This window comes from Onychostoma macrolepis, chromosome 17, assembly GCF_012432095.1.
Source record: "Onychostoma macrolepis isolate SWU-2019 chromosome 17, ASM1243209v1, whole genome shotgun sequence".
Taxonomy (NCBI): domain Eukaryota; kingdom Metazoa; phylum Chordata; class Actinopteri; order Cypriniformes; family Cyprinidae; genus Onychostoma; species Onychostoma macrolepis.
Window position 1 is genome coordinate 31,553,793 of NC_081171.1, and position 21,684 is coordinate 31,575,476.

Consider the following 21,684-nt stretch of genomic DNA (forward strand, 5'->3'; position numbering starts at 1 on the left):
ACACAAACACCACTCGACTCTTGTCAGTGAGAGTGGACACAAACCCATGCTCCGTACTCGAAGGGCTCTTGCTTTTAAGGAAGCGTCCCGTGAGCAGCTGTAGACCTCGAACCCATCGCCGGCCTTTCTGAACGTACAGAATATATAAGACAATTAAGAATTGCCGTCGCGGCGAGAAGGCCCTGCTCCCGGAACCCTGTAATTTCATCCCGTTTTTATTCTTCCTCTCTTCTTCTCCTCCCCCCAACAGCAATTAATCTCATTTTTAGTACAATTTCCAGCCCTTTGCTGGAGTCAGCCGGAGTCCTGTGTTTTGTTCCTATTTGGCCCGGTTCCTGTGCATAGTCATTAAAGGCCCAATTAATGTCACCCTGTAGCTGAAGAGTGCTCATTTTTATTGGGGAGCTGACAGTTGCCGCCACGAGTGGCGCAGTGTAATATGCATTAATTGCCCCGTAACACTGGTAATTACCAGTTCTTCAAGCCTCTCAGTAAACTGTCATGCCCAGACAAGACTGCTTTGAAATAGATTACTCATTAGGGAGAGCTGCCCTATTTTCCAAAGGGGCTCGCTGTGTTGGCACAAAAAAAAAAAAAAAAAGATTCGAGTACTAAACAAATAGTTGCCAAGAGCAATTTCCTATTACAACTTCCCAGTGACGGCCTTTCTATCCCGTCTTTCTTTTTGTCGCTCATGGGAGGGTAGCGCCGTAATGACCCATAGTGCTCACTGGACACCTGTTCCTGTTACCCACACATGCTAATCACTTCTGAAACGGGCGGCTGGATTCTTTAGCTCCGTCTCAAAATCTCATCCACCATCTAACGCAGGAGTGAATACCTGAATGAAGCTCATCAGACGGGTTTGAGGCTCCAGAGTTTGACGTGCCTCTCAGCTAAATATGGCGGTACTCCGAAAACAAGGATTATTGGAGTACGTTTCACAAGAAAATCTATTTCAGTCTTTCTGCTTCAAAATTATAAGAATTTATAAGAGTAAACTCCTTTTTTTTCTTCAGTGTAATAAGCATAAAATACGCAGATATTGGTGTGTTTTTAATTGGACTACACACAAATACATTGCTGGCAGACGTGTGACAATTGAAAACGTTCTAAAATCAGCTCAAATGATCAAAATTATTATGATTGATCTCGTCTGACGGGATCGAATCAGAGTTTCATGTTTTAAAAAAAATGTGTCTGTTCTTTACGTCTGACTGCCCAAATTCTGACCGAAAATCAGGCCAAATATCTGGGCAAAAGTCACGTTGTGTATTCCAGCTTTAAGTTTACCTCACACAACTGGACAAAGTGATTGTGAAACGGTTTGCTGTAGAATAAAGGCTAGTGATCAGCTGATCAGTGATATGAAATAAACAAATACTGCATATGGATTTCTAAAAGCATTTTTTTTCTGTTCAAGTGTTTACACATTTACAACTATTATGTATGTGAATTATCTTCATTTGGGTGCTTTTCTCAGCAAATATTCTTTCCTTTTTGAGTGTAATAAGCATAAAATACACTAATATTGGTGCATTTTTAATTAGACTGAGCTATTTTACCTTTTCAATATTGTATATGTGAACCTGGTCCACAAAACTCTGATTTAAAAAATCTGAGGGTGCAAAAAATATCAAAATATTGAGAAAATCGCCTTTAAATTAAGTTAAACTCCAAATGAAGTTCTTAGCAATGCATATTACTAAGTTTTGATATAATTACAGTTGGAAATTTAAAAACTATCTTAATGGAACATGATATTAATATCCTAATGATTTTTGGCATAAAAGAAAAATGTATAATTGTGACCCATACAATGTATTGTTGGCTATTGCTACAAATATACCTGTGCTGCTTATGACTGCTTTTGTGCTGCAGGGTCATATATATATAAATAAACAAAATACATTGCTCACGCCTTCTCCGCTATCTTGGATGGCTTTTTCACAGATCTAAAATATAATTTTCACCAATACTGATATGTCAGTTTACGCAAAATTCAGCTTCAAGCTGCTTTCTGTTGGTCAGTGTGGTGAATTGAAGTGACCAACTTGAAAATGAACGAAATCTGTGGGGAACATTTTCCCAATCACGCTTTTGTAATGGCTTGGTTTCTCTGTGCATTGTAGAACGCAACCACACCTTAACGCTACCGCTTGCTCTGTAAGCTTTGAATCTGACCTCTCAGTTCAGTGTGTTTCTATGTAAAGATTGCATGTAAATATTGGCCCAGCGTACGTGAGCTCAGAGGATGTCAATACAACAGGAGCACGTGTAATGACGGCGTGGGCGTTTACATCAGCCTTTGATAAGAAAGGAGACACCAAACCAAACATGGACTGCAGCTACAGCGACCTTGATCCGCTTTGCTGCTATTCATCGCAGTATTTCCGTGTGGAGGTGTTTGGGTGGTGCGTTTCTGCCCTGACAGAAGAGCGTGTTGTTTTATCTCCTCGCCGCACCTGCTGCAGGCAATCTGCCGCCCGTCCCTTCAAATGAGTTTTGTCAGAGGCTTTCACATGCTCAGCCTGCGATGTGCTAATGAAAGGAGATGGTACAATTTCCAGAGAGTGGGTATCAGAGAGCGCGGCCCAGCTGAGAGAACCCGCGACCCTCTGTCACTGATGAACCTTATTATGCCTTTCATTAACGCATGATCTCTGTGTGTGTGTTTGTGTTGCTTGAGCACTTATCAAATTGTTTATGACAGAACTAATTGGGCTAATTGAAGACATTAAGATTACCTGTCAGCTATACGTACCCAAACCGCACGTCCGGTTGACAGCCGGTGACAGGCGCGGGCCCCAAACCATCATACGGGGGACGGGGCCGCTCTAATTTGATGTGGACAGGCTTCACGGGGCAGAGCGAGCGGCTAAATGGAGCGCCCGTGGGGGAGCGCCTCCGCTCCGGACCGCTCTAATGGAGTCCCCTTTGGCTCCCTGACAGAGAGATGAGGCAATTTGAGGCGAAAAGTGAAAAGGGCTCCGGCCTTGATTTTTTTTTCCCCAAGTGTTTTAGGAACATCAGAGCAGAATAAATGTCTGCGGGCTGCCATCGCTTCAGTTTTAACAGAGGACACGACTGCAGCTGTCGCTCTGATGCATGCAACGCTTTGTGTACATATAAATGAACACGTTTATGCATATGTGTTGAAATATCATTTGTGACCCTGGACCACAAAACCAGTCATAAGAGTCTTTTTTTTTTTTTTTTTTTTTTAATTGAGATCTATGCATCATCTGAAAGCTGCATAAATAATATTTCCATTGATGTATGGTTTGTTAGGATCGGACAATATTTGTCTGATATACAACTATTTGAAAATCTGGAATCTGAGGGTGCAAAAAAATCTAAATATTGAGAAAATCATCTTTAAAGTTGTTCAAATGAAGTTCTTAGCAATGCATATTACTAATCAAAAATTAAGTTTTGATATATTTATGGTGGACAATTACAAAATATCTTCATGGAACATGATCTTTACTTAATATACTAATGATTTTTGGCATAAAAGAAAAATGCATAATTGTGACCCATACAATGTATTGTTGGCTATTGCTACAAATATACCTGTGCTGCTTATGACTGCTTTTGTGCTGCAGGCTCACATTTGGCTTGAAAGAACGCACAATAACTAGGGCTGTCAGTTTAACAAAAAAAACGTTATTTGTGCTGGCCGGTCAGAAAATGCACATCATCAAACACATGTACTGAGATCAAGAGGAGACGTTCACATGCACAGCACGCTGAGAACTGGACACAGCGTCTTCAAAAGCTCAGTCTGCATGCTGTATATATAATACACAACATGACTTTTAAAATCTGATATCTGGTATCTTGGTGAAAACACACTGAATGACTAAAGCGCCGGTCACACTACACATTTCATTCCATTGACTTCCATTCATAAACGTGAGTGCGGGAGACCAGAAACGCAAGCTCATGTGAATTTTGATGTTTTAAAGTTTAAGTTTGGTGAACTCTGTCCTGCGAATTCGTATCACGTGTAAATGTGTGACCAGTAGAAGATCGGCTAGTAGAAGATGGTGGTCTCCTAGTTGAATTAAAAGAACTCAAACTTTAAATCTGCAGGTTTCATGAGGCCTGGTGTGGTCTAAAAATGGCTCTGTCTGTTAATATGCATGAAGTGATAAAATGGTCATTCAGTCTGTTGTTCTGTTGGTAAGGCTTATATAACCTTCAGACTTAAACACTATTACAATCACATTTTGTGGCTAAAACATAGCACGCTCTCTGAATTTTATTCCAGTTTATTTTCCTACTAATGTGAGCTTAAATTAAATTTTGAATTACAATTCGACATCCTGTTTGCAAATCTTAATTAAATTCAAATTGATGAACTGAATAAGAATTTAAAATGGAATTTCTCAGTTCAGATTCATTTTCCAGCAGGACAACAGCTCAAATCCTTCTGAAAACCCTCTAAAGGGTCGGTCACGCTGGATTTACTGTTCAATTCACTTCCATTCAGATGTGAATGAGGGAGAACGGCCACGCAAGCGCTTGTGTGCAATAGGTGATTTGTGTTCTTACCTACATATTTGTATAGCAGAAAGACACTCAACCAATAAAGCATCTAAACTCCATCGACTGAAAACCAAACATTAATAAAACTCAGTACAAGTCAATATAATACAACGAAACCTTTAGAAGGTCTGTAGTGTCTCAGGAAAGATTTGTATATTTAATTTATTTTATTAATTAATTTTTTTGTACATTTGGAGGTAATTTTATTTATTTGAAGTGTTGCCCATCATTTGGTAATTTTACTGTTTTTTGTTTGTTTTTTTTTTATATTAAAATCATTTTGTTTACATATAAATATACAGTTTTTTTTTTTGTTTTTTGTTTTTTTTTTACATTTGGAGGTAATTTTATTTATTTGAATTGTTGCCCATCATTTGGTAATTTCACTGTTTTTTGTTTGTTTTTTTTGTATTAAAAGCATTTTGTTTGTATATTAATATATAGTTTATATATATATAACATACGTTATATATTTATATATAGTGCTTAAGGAAGGGGGAGATGTATTTGACAGGTTTCTAAGTTCTGTCCAGAAGTCTCCACCCCCCTTCCTCTTCCCGTTCCTTAAGCTCTGAAAGGTCAGCGCTGTCATCCTCGGAGAGCCGTCTGTTTGTTTCCTTTTGAAAACAGGGTTAAACTGTCGGACTGACAAACCCCTGAGCCCACCAACCTCAACAACCTCCAAACGAGTGACAATCAGTCCAGACCGCCCGAGGGACGCGGCTTGGCTTTGCCGTGACCCCTTCTTGTCGCCGTTTGATTCCTTTATTCCATGTTTGGAGTATTTAACGTCCAGTTTGATCCTCTGGATAATTAGTTTAGCTGCGCTCTCATGTCTCGCAGGCTTCGGAGGCCCAGAGGTGGATGCTTCACCCACTTGAGATTTGTTTGCTTTGCAAATTTTTTAAAATGACAGTGAAATCTGATTTGCAGTGCAGCTTGTTTGTGAAAACATTGAGCAGCTTTTATCTCCAGTGCTGCTTCATCCCTGCAGCCAATCACAGGCTGACGAGGTCTGTTTGCTCAATTGTTCCTTTACATATCAAATAATGCCTTTTTTCTTGCAGAGTGATCAAAGAAATCAGGGTTTAATGGTGGATTTTGAATATTGCACATTTATTTATTTGTATTTTGTCTGTGTGCGTGTGTCTCTCTGTGTGTGTGTCTGTGTCTGTGTGTGTGTGTGCGTGTGTGTGCGCTTTCACCCAAATAATACCTAATTGGAGAAGATGAGATGGCCACTGCAATTAAAGTTTCCCTATTTCTGCCATTTCTAGATTAGTATAACTATAGTTTTATTTTAAGGCTTGGTGAAAGGCTCTCATTGCTCATCAACTGTTGAACTGAGCTGTTTTCTTTGACTCGTGTGTGTTTATGTGTGAGGGGCCTCAGTTTCCCACCCAGACAGTCAGGGTCCAGCACTAGTTAGTTGACCGCTGAGAAGGGCCCCGTGGGGTCCCATGAGTCTCGACCCCCAGAGCGCTGAACATTGAACTTCAGCCTCTGATTGCTGGTGAGATCATGATCTGATGCTTCTCAATGGGCAGGATTTAATATATATATATATATATATATATATATAGACACACACACACACAGGATCTTTCCACCCTCGCTCTCCTATTTCAGTAACGGCTCAGTATTATCAGTATTTGGAGTGAAGGCAGTGTTGAGATGCATGAAGGCGTGTTGACATGTTGATTTAGTCGCAGTTACACCAGCAGAGGTGGCGACTTGGACGAGAGCCAGGCCTGTTTTCTCATTGGACGCTCTTTGGATGGGCTTCACTTATTTTTAGGGTCCTTTTCCTGTGTTTTTTCTCTGGATGTCTGACAGCCAGCTTGCACACCTATTCATAAGCGCTCTTCCTCCAGCTTTCAGTGGAACGCCGTGATTCAGATTCACCGCTGAAATAAGCTTCTGGTGTCTCATGACTTTTTCTTCTTGGATTAGAGACACAAATCCTTGTTATTTGCAGAGAGACTATTAGACGTGAAGCAGAAATAGTAGCTAGTTTTAAACAATGTCTGTATTATAATCTGATGATATGTCACCCACCTCCATACAAATCACACAACAATATAATACCAATATCAACTGCATTATTTGTCACATTTTTTTTCAAGATTGTTATTTCTACAGATTTGAGGCCCCATTTTTACAAATATTCTAGTGTTGACTGCATTCATCAAGCTCTGTTAAAAGAAAAAATATATCTTTGAGTTATATCTTTAATTTATAGAAAATGGCAAGTCATTTCAACCCTGTTACTGCATTATTTTGCCCCATTAAAAAAAACTTGGATATTCCTTCAAATTATGGTACATAGGTGGTTATTTTGACAGCTCATTCAATCCCCCGTTTATGCAAATGTTATATTGTTGGCATTCATCAAGCTCTGTTACCAGAGTTATGTAAGAAAATTATAATTTGTCTTTCATTTATGTGAAATCCATAAACTGAAATTTCAGTGCTTTTTTCCATTCTGACTATCCAAACTATTAAACGCTAAGGGTTTTTAATGTTTATTTCAAGTAAACTGCATAACTTTCACACAAATCAGGGTTTAAAACTAATCCGACAAAGTTTATTCAAATTTTGGGAAACGTTAAATGAAAAAAGTAATCAACTGAAATTTATTTGTATGGCGCTTTTAACAATATGCATTTTTCAAAGCAGCTTCACAGAAAATCATGATGTTAATGTTTATAGTATCTTAATATTTAAAAATACTTAAAAATCAAGCAGTTGAGCTTTGCTATATAGCAGGGGTCGGCAACCTTTTGGGCATGAAGTGCCCTTTTTAATTTTTTCTGGTTAACCACTGTGCCCCTACCATTTTTTAAATGCATGCTTTATTTGAAATGTAATTTAAATGTTCAGATAAAAATCTGTATTTTTACAAATATTATCTGTATCATACAAATAGTTTCTGAAGCATTTGTTCATAAATTGACAGAGATTGGAGATCGCGCTGCGCACACACAGAAACATTCAGGAGCTCAGAAACTTGTCTGTGACTTTTTTGATACTGTATCACTACATTATATTTCTCAGCAACGAGGGGGTAAAATCGCTGTTTTTGAAGTAACTAAACTCAGCTTCATTGACGCGGTAATTCACACAAGCAGCTTTCATCTGTCTCTCTCTTTCATTCTCTCTCAAAATGGCCATATTTGAGAAAAAAGTCGAGTAGTTTGCGTCACCGGATATAGCTGTCGGTCATTTAACATTTCTATCATAATACAGTTGACTAATATTAAATGATTTCCATCTTACCTCGCTCTCTTTCAGCATTAAACTGACGCTTTGCGCAGGAATTCGAGCTCTGCGTCTGTGAACGGTAAACCCCGCCTACTTTGATTTGATTGGCCATATCAGTCATTTTGACATTGACTAGCGCTGTTAGACCACAGAGGCATTGATCTGAAGCGCCTCGTATGCGCAGCGGTCGCACAAATGGTTTTCGCACAAATAGACTAGCGCAGGTTAATTCTCACACTTTAATAGTATTTATAGATCTTAACAGGCTGTGTAACTATGAGGAATGATTACCTCAAAATGTACGTCGGTACGTAGTTTTCCCTATTGCCATAGGTTGCCGACCCCTGCTATATATATTTGCTTCGCTTGAGTGTACTGTATGTATGCAGGTAAAATTGGATGTACTTATACAGTCAAACCAAAAATTAAGACGCCAGATATAATTTTTTATATAAGTGAGGATAGCAAAATAAACTGTGACATATTATACCCAAAAATTCTTCATACAGTGGACTACCAGTGAAATTGATAATGTAAATAACCCGTGCTGGCAAAATGAGTGTGAATGCACACGGGCTAATTTAGAGCTACAGGCCAAAAAAAAAAAAAAAGTGATAAATGAAGAATTTGAAGTTTTCACAAACATGAATTTATTAAGCCTTCATCTAGTGATCCCAATGCTCCAAGTAGCAATTAAACCTCTAAAATACACTATACACAGATTTACAGTAGGCTAAATATATATAAGTATTCATGCAAACATTATCTGTTATATCTTAAGTGAACGTTTGGGGAACTTTTGGGGAAAAACATTGGATGTGTAACATTATATTATTAGATCCATGCATTACACTGTATTAATATAGGCCGCCGCATTAATGTTAATCAAACGATAAAAGAAAAGAGGCAATCTCTCACTGCTCTTGATTGAACTGCTTTTGTAGTTTTAATAATAAATGTATTTGTAATGACCACACTTAAGTGATTATTACATTTTACTATTTGTTTTTCTTACTTGAATGCGTATGTTTAGATGTAAAACGAAAACATTAATACACTATACACTTGTTTCATTCTTATATTTGTTCTTTTTTTTTGCATCTGTTCTTAACAATAAAGATAACATAAAAATAGCTATATTGTGATTATTAATCTAGTAATGATTATTAAAGTGCCCCTATTATGGGTTATGTTGTTTTGGGAGTCCCCAACAACAGCTTGACATGCATGCAAGACCAAAAAACACTTTCATTTTCTTATAATATGCATTTATTTTTACCTTATTTGCTCAACGACTCCCAAACGATTCGCTCAACGATTCATTTTTCCAAACCCCTCCTTTGCGTGACGCTACTCTGCGGTGATTGGTCGATTTCATTTAAAGCAGTGTTTGTGAGTTTTTAACGTTACGAAAGCGGCACCTAGTGGCAAAGAATGAATTTGCATTTTCATTCAGACCAACACGAAAATCAAGTTTTCTCAGGTCTGCGCACGCAACAACTGAGAGGCAATATGCTAATGTTTCATGTTGATGTAAACATGAAACGGCTTGGGATTTGTTTTAAAAACGTCTCATTTAAATGATTTAGAGTCGACTCTCTATTTTGAGAGACAATAACTTTATACACGGTGCACTTTCAGATTTAAAACTTTGCAGGATGTTTTCATTCACTTAGAGCGGTGTTACACACTGCATGAAAGATCATCTTCAAAAATACATAATAGGGCACTTTAAGAAAAGAAGTGGGGGAAAAGATGTAATGTTGCTTTTCCTTTGGAACCTTCAGAAAACTTTAAATCAGTTTTTCTCTAAATTGACTTTGCTGACTCCATCGACTTCAAACAGGTGTAGCTCAGTAATTTTTCATCTGATTCCAACAAATCATATATCATTTTGAAGGTCTATAGTAAAATACTATTTTTTGAAAATTTGCTCATTGTGACTCGTTTTGCCAGCACAGGTCACATATAGTTGAACAGCATAAACTTATGTAATGTTTAGTTTGACCTCCTGATTAAACCTGATGGAGGTTTTCTGAAGATCCAGTGCCTCCTTTCGTGGATGATTAGTTGAAAAGAAGCACTTTTAGAGTCACATGTGGGTAGAAACTCGTGTTTATCTCAGAGGAGGGTCTGGAGACGCTGGACACTCCAGCACCGAGGCGCCTGGGTCTCTGGCCAGACTGCGCTCGGGTTACACTGCAAACCGCTGCTGATTACAGCGGGGCTCGCCGCTAATTGGAAACACATTAGCGCGTGGGGTTAAGAGCGGGATTAGACGCCGCTCACCCCACAGCCACCCGACGCAGAATGGAGGCCATTTGAAAGGATTTGTTTTGATGCCCCTAGAGAGGACGGCTAATTATTCACCGGGGCTGCTGGGAGTTCTGTGTAACAGGTTACAGGAGCCGATGATCATCAGCAGCCCAACACTTACCCACAATGCAGTGGCTTTCCATTATGATGACACGAGGTCTCGTCTGGTAATGAAGAGCAGCTATTGTCCTGATGTGTTTCTTCTCATTTGTCCCGACTAATAGATTCTGCTGTTGTTAGCAGATGATATATTTCCTGCATTCTGAAGTGGGTCTTGGTTTCATTATGGACCATTTCATACATCTTATCTGTGAAATGAAGTGCTGTAATGTTTTAATGAATTCGCAGGAGGTCTTGATGAAAGCTTTCGTCCATTTATGTGATGGAAAACAGCACTGAGGTCAATGGAGAGGAGAGTGCTCCACTCCTGCTGAACCGCGGGTCATCCGACACTCGATCTGAGGCGAGAGGTCAAAGGTCAGCCTCTTACGAGCCCACGCTCTGTAGTGCAATAGCTGACCTACTTTTATCCTGGAGTCGGTGTGACACCAGATCCTTCATATGAGCAGTGTTGTGGGTAACGCGAGTTACGTATTCAGATTACGTTTTCAAGTAACTAGTAAAGTAACGCATTACGTTTTAATTTACAAGAAAATATTTTAGTTACTTTTTCAAATAAGTAACGCCAGTTACTTTTTTATCAATTTGTTGATTGAAAGCTCTCCTGTCCTCATGTCGAGAGAAACTTTAGTTCTGGAATAAATGTGAACATGCATTAATTCATCTCACTCACAAAAAAACAGATTCAGTATTCCACAAAATGAATAAAAACAGTGAAATGCAACACAGAATATGACGCAACCTGCAATAATTAAATAATTTATGTATTTTATCCCGTTTTATTAAGCAGTGTCTTGGCTGCTGACCTTCGATGAGCCAGTCCAACCATACTAATAATCAAAAATTACTCAAGATTATCTCATATTTATTTTCCCTCTGGATGGTTTTCTGCTTGTTGCCTGTAGGAACAAATTCCTGAGTGAACCTCTTGAAACGTGTCCGGGTCATATTTTACCCCAAAATCAAAATAAATAAGAAGTCAGATTTTTTGTAAACAAAGGCCCAGTAATTTGTTTGTTTGTTTTCATTGTGATGGTATTTTCATGACAAAAGTCACATTTAATCACAAAATAATCAATGTATACATTTAACGCAAGTTTGTAATGATTTTTTATTTTTTATAAGTCCCTCATGCTCACCAAAGCCGTATTTATTTAATCAAAAATACATTACAATTCAAAACAGCTGTTTTCTATGTGACTATGTGTTAAACTGTAATTTATTTCTGTGATGCGCAGCTGTATTTTCAGCATCATTACTGCAGTCTTCAGTGTCACATGATCTTCAGAAATCATAATAATATGCTGATTTACTGCTCAAGAAACATTTCTGATTATTATCAATGTTGAACACAGTTGTGCTGCACAATATTTTTGTGGAAACCGTGATACATTTCCCTTTTAAAAGCAAAAAAAAAAAAGTTAAGAAATTAATACTCACCAAGTATGCACTAAATTGCTGAAAAGTGAGGATTTATAATGTTACAAGCGTTTGATTTGGGCTCTCGTTCTCTTCGGTCCGCCCGCTGTCATTGCGGAGGAAATGATGTGGCTAAATCTGGAAGTGCCATCTCTACAGTCATTATCACAGACAGGTCAGGCGTCTATTGGGTCTCACCTCACCGATAGCCTGGCGATCATTAATCCATAAGCACGAGATAATGAGCGCCGAACAGATTTATGCAATTATGGCCACATGGCAGATAGAGCGGCTCTCTTTAGCCTAACGCATTAATGAGCTTATCAATATGTGTCGCAGGTTCAGGGTTCGAGCGGCCGTTAGCCGCCCCTGATGGGACTAAATGAGACGTGAGCTGTAAAGGCCCAGAGATGTTTCCAAGGTGTTTAGATAGAACGCTTTAATCCTGCTTTAATCTCAGCCGGTGTATCGACAGGAGGTACATTTCACTTCCACTGCGTCGCGTCCGGATTGAAAGCTCATCAGCGGCGGGAAAATAGAAGCATAAACATGCCGTGTAACGGTACACCTAAAGGAAGATTGCTTGCTCTTTACGGCCGTCTGTTCCAGCTTAATGGACCTTTTTCACATTTCCGGGTTTCTCCGCAGCGGAAGTTGTCATAGTTGGGTTAACTTGAAGAGCAGTGAATGGGAGAGTACCACAAATATACATTTTTTTGCATTCACATGATAACAGCAGTCAGAAGAGAGAACGATGTCAAATGTACTGTCCATCCCATAGACGCTGCATTAGAAACTCCCTCGCATTAGCGAGTTTTTTTTGTCATTTGATGTAAAGGTAATGCAAAGAATAGTGTTATAAATATCCACACATTTTTTAAACAATACAAATATGAAAAACTTTGGAGGATTTACGATGCTGATGACCGTTAAGTGCGTCATCACAGTCTTGTGTAAAGGGTTCATTACAGCGATTGTGTTTTGTTTATTGGTGGCCAGCAGGCTCTTCGATAACATCAACCGAGCACAGAAGGAAAGCTCTCCAGCATCGTCACAGTGTCACAGAGATGTCAGGATGTTCACCTTGTGATATTTATGGAGTAGGACACAGTGTTTATTTATCGTGGGCTGTGTAGCGTCCGTTCGAGGCCGCGTCTCATGCTCTCTTTAAACATCCTGTTTGTGTGAAGGCTTTTTTTATTATCGTGACCATGCTCCTGAATGCGGGCCCCGGGGCCGGTCCAGTAAAATATGCAAGACGCAGGTTGCGTGCTGATATCGCCTCGCTTGCAGCCTTGAGTCGCTCGAGCTCTATAAATAAACAGCAATTAATCAGCAGCCGAGAGGAAGCCCTGACCGAAGCGCTGACACATCGTCCTCTGCTCCGGCCCATGTATGAGGACTGAATCCTTTCTCTTTGTTGAGTTGATGTGGTCGTTTTACAGTAGCATAAATGACGTCCAGTCACCATTGAGTCACCAGTGAGTTACTTCGTGTTATGAGGGATATAGCAGGTTCTGGTTGATGCACTGGAGCACCGTCTCTTCACCAAACCTGTCTCAGTATGACGAACCTGCTGCTTCAACACAGGCTATATCTGCATTCTGCCTTTGTTGCCTTGATTTTTTTTTTTTCAGTAAACTGTTCAGTCTGCTTTCATCTCGCATGTGATTTTTGGTAGAGTGTGCGGACTTTTTGCAAGTATTTTACATCTACATGAACTCCTTTCCTGCCAAACACGGAATTTTCCGTGTTTCAGTGTTTTCTCTGTTATACACTAGGGGGCACTGTTACGCATCTCCTGAATGAGTCTAGAAAGTGCCGATCAAAAACACAGACCAGGAAGACGCCGAAACAAGGGATCTCATATGTAAGCATATGCGTATGAAAAATAATGCGATCATCAACACTAACCGCATATAAATTAAAACCGCCTAATGTTACAGAGTGAAATGTGGATCCAGAAAGTGTTAAAGCTTTGGGACTCTGATGGAAGCCATCTACTGCATCTTTGCTTTGATAATATTACTGAATATGATCCAGATGTAGTATTTGATAAAAATGTGATTTTCTCAGCTTTTTGCTCAAAATGTTGCTTTTTTATGAAACATACCTACATTCAAGTGTTGATTAAAAAAATAATACAATGCTTGAAGCTACAATAAAACAGATTTTTTTTTTTTGTTGTTTGAAAGTAGAGGGTCTGATCTTTTTGATGTGTTGCATGTTGAGATATTCATGCATTTAAAACATTGATTTAATTTCAAAACACTCTCCGTCCACACTGCAAATCTCAAGTGTTTCTCGTCCACACTGAAACATCAGAAAATGCTAAAATCATCTTACTGTGCAAGCATAAATTGTAATAAAAGCACTGGGATTATACCAAGAAACCAGACCATAAATTCTCTATGATTTATCATATTAGCAAAACATCTCACCGCTCACTTATTCAGCATTCCACATATGGTCTAAAATGCATCTGCCCTTATGTTTTGCCGCAGGACAGCAATTGCAAGGACATTTTCTGTTATCTTTGCAGAAATGTAATATGAAGATTTTACAAAGTAACCAGTGCTGGGTAGTATATAATCTGGATTGCATGATCAGATTCCAAAGTTAAGTAGTCGTAATTAGAGTATGTTACATTTTAAATGCTTATAATCAGATTACAGTTACTTTTTATGGATTACGTGATTGCAAATTATTCACAGTAAATTAATCATAATTTGATTTTCCCCAATTATTCTTTTTTCCTGTTTTAATTTTTCTTTCTAAAAGTCTTGTTGTGTGTCATACCTGTTAGCTTTGATTATATTCACAAATGCCATGTAAATAAATGAGTGAAACATGCATCTGAATTTGGGGAGAAAGCACCTTTCAAGCAATTAGACCACGTATGAAACGGCTAATTATGCAAGTTAGTGAATATAGCTGTGAAACACTCGTCCTTCAGTAACTCTTGATTCTGGACAAATATTCCAACCTGGAAGAGTCTGGCTGTGAGACGTCATTGCTGTTTTCATCTTTATTAATGTAGGTTCATGTAATACAGGGATTCACAGATGTTTTTATCAGCCAAACCTCTTTGACATAAAATATCTCTGAGGAAGTTAATATTTCAAACAACACATTGGTATGTTCCCAGTTCTCTGAAGTCGGTTAATGGTCACATTGACAGGTAAACAGATTAAATATTTCCGTTTTAGTGTTTTTATTTTACATTTTTATGATTTAATTCATTATTTTTTTTTATCAAATCAAACTCACTGTAGTTCTGTCGTGAAGCCAAGGGAAACCCTGGTGTAATTATTAATGTTTAATTTTATGATGTTGATGGAAATAAAAATGAATATTTTCTTTCTCTTCACTTTTTGTTTTTATAAAAATATGGCATGTTTAATGGTAAATTTAAATCAATTTAGATAAAAAGTAATCAGTAATTAGTCAGATTACATTACCTAAAACGAGTAACCTAGATTACATTACTAACAACCATTTCCATCATGTGATCTGTAATCAGAAACGGACTAGCACTGAAACCTACCCAGCACTGAAAGTAACATACATACACATATATATATATATATATATATATATATGTGTGTGTGTGTGTGTGTATATATGTATGTATATGTAGAGTTCATTTGCAAAAACAGATAACTCTGTTTTTAACAATTAAAAAAAAAAAATCATGTTTTTTCATTGTGCATTCCAATTAATCTCAATCTGCAGTTGGGTTATTTTGATTTGGTTAAAAAATAACTAAAAATACAGCTAACTAACACAATAAAAACATGAATTTTTAAAATTTCAAATGAACGAAGTTATCTGTTTTTGCAAATAAACTTTTCATATATATATATATATATATAGCAATGCTGTGAATGTGAACAGCACATAACAGGCATATACCAGTGTAAACAGAGATATCTGAGTCCCACGATTGAACATCATAGTTATCAAATATCACAATTTTCACAGTCTGCACCAAACAGTGTTTTCTAATTGATTCACTTGGGGGAGCATCTTTAAAAAGCTCTATTTTATCAGGATAAGAACATGATCTCAGTGTGGACAGGAAGCCAAAATATAGGGGAAAAGATGCATTTTCAGATGAATCCTGATTAGTGAAGAATAATCCAAGACTCTTGGGAAGACGGCAGCAAACAGTGGATGAAGTGTTTTCAGGTGGAAACCTCACCGACATGTGACTTCCATGCTGAAATCACCTTCTGACCTCACCTGTGTAGTTATATACAATTTTTCAAAACCCTTGCACAGACTCGCCAGAAGCTGTTTACACACAGAGTAAACTCCATCCATAGTGAGTGGAGCAGTGCAGAGCCACTTCACAATGACAATACAGACCCTCAAACAACGTGATCGCACAAAAATAAAGCCTCCAGAACGTGTTGCTGCTGGTGAAACCTGAAGGACTGTTTGAGTGCGGTTTGTGTTCCTCGATCGGAGGGACGTTCACGTTTAGATGTCAGCGCACTCCCACTCGGATGAAGAAAGGTATCCTCTGGAAGCTGCCAAGATCCGGCGGGCGAGCAGAGATGACACCGCGGAGGGCTGTAATTAGTTATTCAATTACGGCGTGATTATGTGTGTGCATTGATGGGGAGGAGGCCACTCAAACTCCGGCTTACTCTCTCTCAGCACCTCCTTTCAGCTTTTTGTTCTTAAGTGCTGCGCTCTCATTAAAATGCCTTTTAACCAGCATGGCACCTGCTTTAAAATCAAACGCGGGGCGCTCGTTACGCCTAATGGCAGCGTGTCTGCCAGCGACGCTCTCAGCGGCATCCCACTCTCTCCGCCCGCCAAAGCCAACGCGCTCCAAATTAGCTACATTTCACAAACAATTTCACCGACTCGTTACGCAGTTAGATGTTTATTGGAAGATCACTGACTTCCCCCGAGCGATACTTGTGCCAGATTTAGGTGGCGAAGCGGTGGCCCACATAATAGACCTCAATTATAATTGGAGCCCCGTGTCCGTTTATGCCTTTATTTATGGAACCTTTGCATTGAAGTACTGCGGCCTTTGTGTTTTTGCCTTCAGAGCGGAAGCTGTTCGGACGCCTCCCTCGAGGGTTACAAGCGCGTCTATTTAACCCGAGACCCTTCGCCGCCGGTGCGCTCTGTTATTTGAAAGCTCGCTCGCTTCTGTTGGGCTTGTTTGTAGCCCTGACCTCATGATATCAGATGTGCTGATGAAGTCAGCTGCGTGTTTTCTCATCAAAACCCAGCAGTCCGTAGTCATGGCGTCCCGACCCATCTGATGCTAGTTATGATAAATCAATAGAGTGAGGTGATTTCAATTTAATGCCGGCAAATCGGAGCTACTGTATGACAATAGGACATTTATTTCCTTCAAATACTATTAAAATAAAACAGGGACACTATTACCACTAGCATTCATGCCACAACTAGATCGGTGTTCCTGGAGGCAGAGAAGCACGAGTTTGGATAACAGTGTTCGTCCAGGAATGGTGTCGAGAAACACTGAAATAGATGCAATTAAAATTGATATATTCCCTCGGGTTTTTATTCCTTTTTCAAAATATTCCCCAGATTAATCCACAATTGCACATCATTAAAATTAAATAATATACTGTGTAAAAGAATGTCATAGATATTAAAGAATTAAATAATATTATATTCTGCTTGAATAATGACTAATTGGAAAATTACTAAAAATGACTAAATGGAAAACTATTCATTTTACTTTGGAAAAACATTAAAGAAACAGGCCATTCTGGATACAGAATGATGGAAATGTATAAAGTTGTAAAAAAATAAATAAATAATAATAATAATGATAATAATAAAAGAATTAAAGAAAATACATGAGGTGGATTGAAGCTAAAAACTGCAGGAAAAAGCAGGGTTTTTTATTTGTTTGTTTTTTTAATTGCCAAAAAATATTGACTAAATCCCAGGCCATGATATATTACAAAAGGTGTTTTTATTTTTGTAATAAATAAGATTATTTAAATTCGATATAAAATGTATGATATACTGTTAACTGGCAGTATACAGTATATTTAAATCTGGTCCCGAGGTGATTCTTCATTGATGTTTGGATGCATGTAGTTCATCACACTAACAAATGAAGATTTGATGTTTCACACAGTGTCCAAGACTTTTCAACAATGTTTGAATATTTATATTTTCTTTCTTGGTTTAGTTTGTTTAGTCTGTTACATCATGAAGTGGAAATATCCTTCACACAGAAGTGTGTGTTATCCAGAATACTAACGCCGTTTCTGTTTAGGGTCAGTTTGACTCTGTGTGGAAAAATCCAGCAAGACGAATCCGAGCAGGCAGCTGTCAGGAGTGAATGTGTGTAATGTGCACAATAATCACTCTCTGACACCTCAAAGAACGCTTGAACTTCTGATGACGTCTCGCTGGGTCACAGTATATGAACTATCAGCCTGATACGTCAGCGTTAAGAGCCTTGAGATCTCAGAGCCTTAACAGAACATGAGGGTTAATTAGTTAAAAACAACACTGTAATAGCTCTCAGCGCTGAAAGGCCTTGATGAAGCGTGTTGTTCCAGATGTGCGCCGGTGAGATCACAGCTCTGTCTTATCTGATCATCAGCACTTCTCTCTCTGTCCAGATCTCATCCCAGCCTCCATACGCTTCACCTCTCGTCTTATAGCATGTAAATGTTTATATTGTACCTCCACAACATCTCCATAAAAAGGATGGGATTCTGGTAATGAAGGGAACGTCCGCGGTTCTTTAGTGATGGAAGGACTGTTAGTTTTGGCTCGGGATACAGGACTGTGAATCAGTGTGTGATAAAGAGAGCGCAGGAATTCACATGTGCACTTTAAACCGAGCTGTAACCTGAGCGTCTGATCTGAAGCCTCCACTCCAGTCTGTCTGCAGTTACTGTGGTGAAGCTGCCTGTGATTGGCTGCTGTAGATGTCCGTCAGTGGGTTTGAGAGGATCAGACTGTATGCCGACTCTACCCGGGTTTCCATCCAAAGTTGTGAATTTAGCTTATGTGCAGAATTGGAATATTGCATAAAACATTTGTGAATACGCACTGTTTCCATCCAAGGAGTCAAAGAGAACAAAATCATCACTTCCTGATAAACCGGCACTATATATGTGACCCTGGAGCACAAAACCAGTCATAATGGTCAATTTTCTGAAATTGAGATTTATACATCATCTGAATAAATAATCTTTCCATTGATGTATGGTTTGTTAGGATCGGACAATATTTGGCTGAGATGCAACTATTTGTAAATCTGGAATCTGAGGGAGCAAAAAAATCTAAATATTGAGAAAATCATCTTTAAAGTTGTCCAAATGAAGTTCTTAGCAATGCATATTACTAATCAAAAATTTGTTTTTTGATGTATTGAATTTTGACCCATACAATGTATTGTTGTCTATTGCTACAAATATACCTGTGCTGCTTATGACTGCTTTTGTGCTGCAGGCTCACGTCACTAAGAAAAGTAGGAGAAGCCACTGAATATAATAATTTTCATAATAATAAATGACTTGCGCCTCAGAGCGAGCAGCCGAAACACAGTAAATGCGGTCATTGCTTTCGGAGGTGGATGCTGCTGTTTGGGAACGCAGTCGTATGAGACAATTATACAGAAATACTTTAACGACTCAGGCATTACAGAACGACCATTACAACATTTCAGATGCTGTGAATGAGATCGGTCCACTGGTTAGTCAGGATTCGCAAAGTCACATGACTTTTTTGATGTGCATGGAGGAATTTATTCGACAAATGCGTTTCCATCTTCCATTATTTGCATTAACCCTTTTTCGCGCAAGTCAAAAACCACCTCAAGCGAGCGTAGAAACTTGTTTGTGAATTAAGGCATTTTCATTTCGAAGTTCAGCGTTTCCATCACTCGTTTCTGATGCGATGCTTTAAAATGCAGTTAAAAGCAGGGTGATGGAAACATAGCTTGTGAGAAGGTTTAGGGGTAAATCAGCTGATTACACACAGTTCAGTTCAGAGAAGCACGTTTTATGACCTGATCATTCACAGCCGTGTTTACACGAGCTGAGCCGAACTCAACTGCTGAAAAAATGCTTTCCTTGGTATGTTTGTCTTGTTGTCCAATACAGATGAAACAATCTTACATCAAGATACTTTCACTTTAGAAGCAAAACTTAATATCTGAAACAAATCTATCAAAATTAACTTTAGAATTTAATAAAGTATGGAATCCAAATGGATTTTTCTATTTGAAGCCTATTAGTTTATAGCTCAGAATTCTGAAAACAAAACTTCTGAATTGCGAATAAAAAAAAAAGTCTGAATTGTGAGATTTAAAATGTTGCAATTACCTTTTTTTTTCTTTTTTCTTTTTTTTCTCATGGCAGTAACAAGTGTTCATATTTTTCTAACTCAGTTGACTATCATATGTAAACTTATAACATATGTTTTTCTTTTACAAATTTCAGAAGACGAAACTTAGTATCTCAAGTTCTTTTGATTCTCAAAGAAATGTATTTTGATGTTTAGATATTTGTACTGGAAAACCACACAAAACGTTTTTGCGGTGTAACAATTACCTAATGTTAACATGTCAACGGTTGCTAACATTTTGTTCTGAGATAAAATCGACACCTTTTCTTCATTGCTGACCACAGGATTGACTTTATCATATTATCACTTTCGGTGTGCGTTTTCCTCAGAAAAACGAATCTCTTCTGTCCTGTTTGCAGGTTTGGTCCCGGTCTGGTCATCTACTGGTACGGGTTCGTATCTGAGCTGGACTGCCAGCGGGACCGAGGGATCCTGCTGAGGGACGGATTCCCCTCGGACATCGTAACCCTGTGTCAGGGGCCGGCACAGAGCCGAGTCTGACCCGTCACGGGGCCGTTTGTTGGTGTGGATGTGAATCCGGAAGCAATTTAGCTTTCCTGCAGCGTGAGACTCCTGGCAAACATCTGCGGTGAACTCCGACTGAACTCCAGCGGCTCGAGAGAGAAACCCCGGCCGGCGCCTCAGATCCTGCTGAGACAGGTGACACACGTCACCCTCATCTGCCCTCGGAGCGCCGCACGGGCCCGGTTCACGCAGAGACAGCGATTGTTTGTGTTTGATAATAAAGTGTAATAAAGTTGCGAGTTCTTCATATATTCTGTGTCGAGTGTCTGTGTATCTTCTGAAGCTCCAGAGTGACGCTCTCCAAAACTTCCTCTTCCTCTCTTAAGAGCCGCAGAGAGATAGCAGAGATCTCAAGAGCTTCCTGTCTGTGCACTGTTAACCCTGCGATGCCTGACGTACGAAATACAGTCAAAAACAATGAAATGGAACAGTTTATTCAACCAAAAAAAGTTAGCATGTGTGTTTTATGTTTTGCATCTTATTTGATGCATCAGGCTTTTATGGCTCATATAGTCTGATATAGTGAGAATATGGAGAAGAAACGGCTCAATTTTATTTAGCGACTCAAACTGAGCAAAAATATGCAATTTAGTAAAGAAAGATGAAATTCTGCTGCTTGTAATGTGAATCAATGAGATCTTTATAACAGTGCAGCAGATACTGACATAAAATGATGTAAATATCAGCGGTCGCTCTATATCTCCAGTAATATGTCTTAGATGAGACTGAAATGATCCAAACATATAATGCAATGCTGGTTGAGAGATCCTCAGAAGATGTGAGATGAAGATCATTCCTCCGCTGAGGAACAGTGAAAGTAAAGCTTCTGGAAAGATCCTGATGATCAGATTTGAGACGCACTGATTTTTCTAGAAAATGATTGATGGAGAATCAAGTAAAGCTGAGCTGCTTCAGTCCAGTAAGTGTTCATCTGGAAACATGACTGCAGTTATTCTGACGTTTACTTGATCAAAATCAGTCAAGATTTGACAGAAAAAACACACGAGAAGCAGCAGCTGAAGCTGGACGCTTCTACAATTACACTAAAAGAGCTTTTACTGGATAAACAACTCTAAACTATCAACCAGAGACAGAAGACATGCAGCAGATTGAGAG

General features: G+C 38.7%; 1 protein-coding gene across 6 annotated transcripts in view; it reads left to right on the forward strand.

Moving 5' to 3' along the window:
* cdin1 (CDAN1 interacting nuclease 1) overlaps positions 1–20,817 on the forward strand; it is an 84,056-nt gene extending 63,239 nt beyond the window's left edge. For all 6 annotated transcript variants that reach the window (XM_058749056.1, XM_058749054.1, XM_058749055.1 and 3 more), the window contains one exon: positions 20,403–20,817. In XM_058749056.1, coding sequence (XP_058605039.1) covers positions 20,403–20,544 — 142 coding nt within the window. In that variant the 3' untranslated portion in view covers positions 20,545–20,817. The remainder of the gene's footprint in view (positions 1–20,402) is intronic.
* Positions 20,818–21,684: the final 867 nt, after the last annotated feature.